This window comes from Camellia sinensis, chromosome 6 (assembly GCF_055761805.1).
Source record: "Camellia sinensis isolate YWXY chromosome 6, ASM5576180v1, whole genome shotgun sequence".
Classification (NCBI taxonomy): domain Eukaryota; kingdom Viridiplantae; phylum Streptophyta; class Magnoliopsida; order Ericales; family Theaceae; genus Camellia; species Camellia sinensis.
Genome location: NC_138966.1, coordinates 68807709 through 68814403, shown reverse-complemented (window position 1 = coordinate 68814403; position 6695 = coordinate 68807709). Strand labels below are relative to the sequence as shown.

At 41.2% G+C, this 6695-nt stretch overlaps 1 protein-coding gene across 1 annotated transcript; it reads left to right on the top strand.

The window, feature by feature from the left end:
• The first annotated feature begins 326 nt into the window (after positions 1-326).
• LOC145793351 (uncharacterized) lies at positions 327-5798 on the top strand. The gene is made up of 4 exons (XM_082876161.1): positions 327-2062; positions 2551-5250; positions 5318-5529; positions 5713-5798. The coding sequence occupies exons 1-4, from the start codon at positions 327-329 to the stop codon at positions 5796-5798; spliced, it is 4734 nt and encodes a 1577-aa protein (XP_082732287.1).
• Positions 5799-6695: the final 897 nt, after the last annotated feature.

The following is a 6695-nucleotide window of genomic DNA, read 5'->3' as shown; positions in this document are numbered from 1 at the left end:
GAAGAATGTTCCACGATAACCTTCTCTGTCCTTGTCCATCCTTCTCTATTTTGTTCTATGAAGTAATTAGCTTAGGCCACTAAATGATTCATTAGCTTAGGTGGGAAGTTTAACTCAAACTACCCTTGCTCAGCGTTTAGGAAAAATAATTTTCTCAGTAACTGTAGCTTAACGATATTAGTTTAACATAAGCACCTCATTTAAGGTTTTCTAAATTACTTAAGTGTTCAAATTACTTAAGTGTTCAAATCTTAGAGAGAGAAGCTCTGACATCTCTCTAGAAAACCTTTCGTTTTCTAGGGTTTCAATCCCTCATTGAATTCTCGATGTCCGATCTTAACTCCATCAATCCAACATTTAATGAGCCTGCAGTGAGGAGTCCGGTTAGGGCTCGAAGTGTTGAAACCAGAAATATCCCAAATACCCAAATCATGAAAGATCTGAGCGACACAGCCAGAAACAACCAAACCACGAACCCTAACATTCAAGCCGATCCTTCTCAAACTATGGATCTTCAAATGATTGCCGATCGCCTGCAAAGGATGAAGAACCCTGAACCGAGAGAGTCGGAGCCCAAATCACCAGCTGTATCTAACCCAAGCCCTAGATGGGCTATAGAGATGGAAAAGGAAGATGAAACTTTTAGGAACATTCCTGATAGCTTGGAGATCGCGAGATCTAGGGTCGATGGTAGGAAAGCTCAGACCCTCCAACCAGATCCATCGTTCAACCCAGAAGGTCCTAATGAACCAAAAACCCTAGATGAGGGTGATCACTACGATCCTAAGAGTAGAGGAGGGGGTACAAGCTACAGAGGAGGCCGGGGCGGAAGAGGCCAAGGAGGAGGCAGAGGGCAAGGGATGGATTCTGGAACATCGAAATCATGGGCTGAAGTAGCTGCAAATCCGGATCGTTCATGTCTTCCGCTGAGGTATATCCCTCCTTTAGTTAATAATGATTTTATCAGTGTAGATCTCCCCCCTAGACCACACCCGTTGGAAAAATGGGACTCTTGCTTAGTAGGGTATTTTATCGACAAGGGGGTTGCTTTCAATTATATGAGGAATACAGCTTTTAGTCTGTGGAAGAACAAAGGCCTTAAGGAGGTTTTGGCGAATGGAGAGGGTTTCATTTTCTTCATATTTGAAAGTCCCAACTGTTGCAGTGAGGTCCTTGAGGGGGGACCGTGGTATATAGGAGGATTCCACCTTATTCTCAAAAAATGGACTAGGATGATGAGACTGACAAAGGATAAAATACAGAAAGTCCCTGTGTGGGTCAAATTCTTCAATATTCCGTTGGAATACTGGGATAGCGATGGGCTGAGTAGAATAGCTAGTGCAGTTGGAACCCCCCTCTTCACTGATCACCTTACAGTGAAAGGAACTAGAGTAGCCTTTGCCCGTATCTGTGTGGAAGTGGATGCAAGTGCCAAACAACCTCCATCATTTCCAGTTAAATGTGGAGAAGAGCAAGTGATAATTCAGGTGGAGTATCAGGGTCTCCCCACAAAATGTGAACACTGTTTGGTTTTTGGGCATGACACTAATAAGTGTGTTACGACCCAAGTGGCTAAACTAGTGAACCTCCAGAAAGAAACAGAGAACAACCCAGATCCAGGGTGGAGCACTGTTCTGGCCAAGGGTAAAAGGAAAGTGGGTAATCAAGATCCAATTGAGGAAGATATGGAAGGCAAGTTGGCTAGTAGTTCTGAAGAAGAGGCAGCAAATCCTTCTCAGAATACCTGTCAAGATCTGTCTGAAAATAATTCACCCACTGATATGGTTATTATTACAAGCTCGGAGAAGCAGGCTACAACCCTTGATAAAAACACCATTACACATGCAGATGCTACAAACACTGAGGATGGACTAGCAAAGATCAAACAACACCTGCTGGATATTACCAAGCTAGCCCTCCCAGGGGAAACGAAACTTCTGGAGAAAGTGGAGAATCTGAAAACTGATGTGAACAGTCCACGAGCCACTCCTGATGCATATCTTGCAAGTTCTACCACCAGCAAATCTTCTGGCAAGGGAAAAAGCCAGAAGAAGAAAAAAAGGTAACCTCTGTTATCCTGGGTTGAGAGTTACTACTTTTTGTTATCCATGTCTTTTAAAATAGCTTCTTGGAATATTAGAGGGTTCAATGACTCCTCTAGGCATAAAGAAATGAGAAACTTTTTGATTAAAGAAGAAATTAAGGTCATGGGTATTTTGGAGACCAAAATAAAAGCTATAAATGAAAACAATGTTTTCTCATCTTGCATGAGCAACTGGTCTTTTTTGACTAACTCTCAACCTAATAAACCTGGTAGAATTTGTGTGCTTTGGGACCCAACTTTTTGTGATGTCACCTTGGTTAATTTGTCTGACCAGCATATGCTCTGTGAAATAAATGACCTATCTCAAGCCAAGATTTTCAAAACCTGTTTTGTCTATGCCGAGAATTGTAGTATTTTGCGGAAAAAGTTTCTTGACCAAATGCTCAGTCTTTCCAACCTTTATTCTGATGCCCCCTAACCTTTCTTGGTGATTTCAATGCCATCAGATACAGTTATGAAAAGTTTGGGGGGTCTCTCCTGTGGAACAGTGAGAAAGAGGTTTTTAATTCTTACATTCTCAATGCTGAGCTTGTTGACCTTTCATATGGTGGTTGTCAATTTACTTGGGCGAATAAGAGGACTAGGGGGGATTACATTGCCACTAAGATTGATAGAGTTTTGGTCAATGAGTCTTGGATTGACCAATTCCCTGTCTCTAATGCTATGTTTCTCCCTTCTAGTATCTCCGATCACACGCCAGTTGTTGTCAGTGTCTCTGGTAAGGCCCAATCCTTCAAAAAACCCTTTAAATATTTTGATTTCTGGGCTGAGCATAAGGATTTTCTTCCCAAAGTGGCCCAGGACTGGAATCAGTATATTAGAGGCGTCCCTATGTTTAGAATCTGTCAGAAACTCCGCAGCCTTAAACCTATCCTTAAATCCTTAAATAAGAAAGAGTTTAGTGACATTTCAACTCGAGTTTTGGCCTCTAAAGCTGAGCTTGATTCCATCCAATGGAAACTTGACAAAGATCCTTGCAATAGCTCTTTTCAGCTCCTTGAGAGGAACTTGTTTAAAAAATATGTGGATCTTAGTGCTGTGGAGGAGAAATTGGCTCATCAAAAATCTAGAGTCCAATGGCTTGGTCTGGGTGATAAGAATAGCAGGTTCTTCTTTAGGTCTGTGAAGAGTAACATCAATAGAGGGAAAATTCTCAATGTTGAGATGGAGGATGGGAGGGTTTCAACTAATTCTGAGGAAACCCAAGGGGCTTTTATTGATTATTTTTCTAAACTTTTTGGCACTCCATCACAGAACAATCATAGAGGCACCACGAGAGTTCATGATCTGATTAAAGCTAGGGTCACTCACGACCAAGCTATTAAGATGGCCAGTCCTGTTTCTGATAAGGAAATCAAGGATGTTTTTTGGTCCCTGAAAACCAATAAGGCCCCTGGCCCTGATGGTTATTCAGCTGGTTTCTTTAAAAGCACGTGGAGTATTGTTGGTAAAGACATAACCCAGGCCATAAGAGCCTTCTTTGAATCTGGGAAACTTCTGTCTGAAATCAACAACACTACAATTGTGCTCATTCCGAAAGTTCCTAATCCGGTAAAAGTTGGTGACTATAGGCCAATCTCCTGCTGTAATACAATTTATAAATGTATTGCTAAAATTATAGCCAACAGAATTAAAGGTGTTCTTCCTAACCTCATTGATCCTGTTCAATCTGCCTTCGTGCAAGGTAGGAGAATCTCGGATAACATTTTCTTATCTCAGGAAATCATGAGAGGCTATCATAGGAACTCCCCTGTTCCTAAATGTACCATGAAAGTTGATATAATGAAAGCCTATGACACTGTCAAATGGGAGTTTATCATTGACATTCTTACTGCTATGGGCTTTCCTCAAATTGTGATCACCTGGATCAAAGCTTGCATAACTAGTCCATCCTTTTCCATATGTATTAATGGTAGCCTTCATGGCTATTTCAAAGGTGCTAGAGGACTAAGGCAAGGAGATCCTCTGTCTCCTTATCTGTTCGTCTTAGCTATGGAGATTTTGGCTAGAATTATGGAGGAAAAGTCTAAGAATCCTCTATTCAAATTTCATTGGAGATGTGAGAAAACCAAAATTGTTAACCTTTGCTTTGCTGATGACCTTATGATTTTTAGTAAGGGTGATACTAACACTGTTCGTTTGATTATGGAAGGATTGAATGAGTTTAGTGCTCTTTCTGGCCTCACCCCGAATCCTAGCAAGAGTAATATCTATTTCTCTGGCTGCTCTGAGGAGTTAAGGGCCAGTATCCTTCACATTGCTACTTTCTCTGAGGGTATGCTCCCCGTCAAATACCTTGGAGTGCCTCTCATTACCACTAAGTTGAAAGCCACTGACTGTAAACTTCTGGTTGAGAGGATCACTAAGAGGATTAGTAGCTGGACCAATAAACTTTTATCTTATGCGGGTAGGGCCCAGCTCATCCAAACCATCTTATTCTCTATGCAAGTTTATTGGTCATCTCTATTCATCTTACCTAAGAAAGTTATTAAGGAGATTGAGAGCCTCCTTAGAGCTTTCCTATGGTCTGGTACTGATCTTCGTAAGCATAGTGCGAAGATTGCTTGGGATAAAGTCTGTGTCCCTAAGAAAGAGGGTGGCCTGGGGTTCAAATCTATGGAGGTTTGGAACAAGGCTGCCATTGCTAAACATGTATGGTTTTTGTTCTCTGGAGGGGAAAAGTCTATGTGGTGCCAATGGGTCAAAATCTATCTCATAAAGGGTAAATGCTTCTGGAAAATTAAAACTCCTAATGACCCTTCTTGGGTTTGGAGGAAAATCCTTTCTCTCAGGCCAGCAATTCACCCTCTTATTAAACATAGGATTGGTGATGGCCAGAACACCTTCTTGTGGTATGACAATTGGCACCACCTTGGCCCTATCTGGGAAAGATATGGTGACAGAATCATGTATGACTCTGGCTTAAATGGGGAGTCCAAAGTCAGTAAAATTATAGTTGGGAACTCTTGGCATTGGCCTTTTCCCAACTCCTGGGATCTCAGGGAATTAACTTCCCAAATCCCCAACAATTGCCCTCCTAACCCCTTGGAGAGGGATACCACTATCTGGGCTCTCAACCCTGATGGTGCCTTCACAATTAAGTCTGCTTGGGATCTGTGGAGATACAAGCAAGATTCGGTGCCTTGGTATAACCTTGTCTGGGGCCATGCAGCCCAAAGTTAGCTTCATTGTTTGGCTGGCTATCTATGGCAGGCTGAATACTAGTGATAGACTCCAATTATTTGGAATCCCTTCTAGTCCTACATGCCCATTTTGTCTTGATTTAACTGAAAGCCATCCACACCTCTTCTTCGAGTGTAGTTTCACATCCAGAATTTGGCATGTCATGCAAGGTAAGTGTAATGTGCAATGGCAGCAGGTCTCTTGGCCTGAGACTGTTATTATTGTCGACAGAGAGAGCAAAGGTAAGTCCATGAAATCCATCATCACTAGACTTTCTTTTCTCACAACTGTATATCATATTTGGCTTGAAAGAAACAATAGAGTTTTTAACAAAGAATATAAACCTGTAGAGGTTATCATCAAATCTATTGTACTTATGGTAAGAAATAGAATGTTATCTGTTAGCAACATTCCTATTGCAACAGGTGATGATTGGTTCCTTGATCAATGGAACCTCCCTAGATCCATTCTGAAGCCCCATCTCTACAATGGTGGGAGGACCACGGAGTGATGTGAGTTCAGTATATTGTGGGTTGAGTGGATGTGAGTCTAACATGGAGTGTTTATCTAACTAGCTGTTAAATGTGTAGGTGTGATCTCTTGAAGATGAATACTATTTGTGGGTCGAGTGTGGTGAGACATATAGTCACTAGTTCCTCGAAATCTGTGGGTTGAGTGAACTTAGAATCTATATGTTTTACAAGCTAACCACTATATATAGTGTATCTTTACTGCAGATTAAGGAAGCTTTATCCGAGTGTGGTGAGATTCAATACTGTGGGTCGAGTGTAGTGAGATCAAAATTTGAGAGAATCTACTTCTGACTTGGTTACTTAATTCTGTGGGTTGAGTGACTTTAGAATCTATATGTTTTACAAGCTAACCACTAAATATATTGTATCTTTACTGCAGATCCGAGTGTGGTGAGATTCAATACTGTGGGTCGAGTGAAGTGAGATCAAAATTGAGAGAATCTACTTCTGACTTGGTTACTTAATTCTCATGATTTCTATCTTCTGTTACTCATTGGCAGGTCATTCTATTATGTTTAGCCTGCACACGCAAATGCAGTGGAAAATCTCGGGGCCTGTTAAATCTATGGGTTGTTCTACCTTAGGGATTTGTCATTTAAAGCTGCAGTGGAAACTCTCGGGATTAGTCATCTAAAAGCTGTCGTGTGAAATTCCAAATCAATGGGTATGGCTGCTCTATGCGCCTTCCAAAATTGCTGAATGTTCAGAAGCTGTTTTAATTTACTGTTTGTAACTATTTAAATCATACTCATTTTGGCCTACTCTAGTGGGATGTACTAGAGAATATAGTTGGGTTTACCATAGTTTTAGATGTTGGGTACATACAGCAGATAACTTCTCTGCACATCTTAGGCCTTTGGCTTATTCCCTTTCGG

What these genes read in the sequence shown, in the direction of transcription:
- LOC145793351 (XM_082876161.1), top strand. Translation starts at nt 327, where the DNA reads ATGTCCGATCTTAACTCCATCAATCCAACATTTAATGAGCCTGCAGTG. An exon ending in AAGCAAGATTCGGTGCCTTG is followed by an intron (nt 5,251 to 5,317) that starts GTATAACCTTGT and finishes TATCTATGGCAG; the next exon opens with GCTGAATACTAGTGATAGAC. An exon ending in TGTCGACAGAGAGAGCAAAG is followed by an intron (nt 5,530 to 5,712) that starts GTAAGTCCATGA and finishes CTATTGCAACAG; the next exon opens with GTGATGATTGGTTCCTTGAT.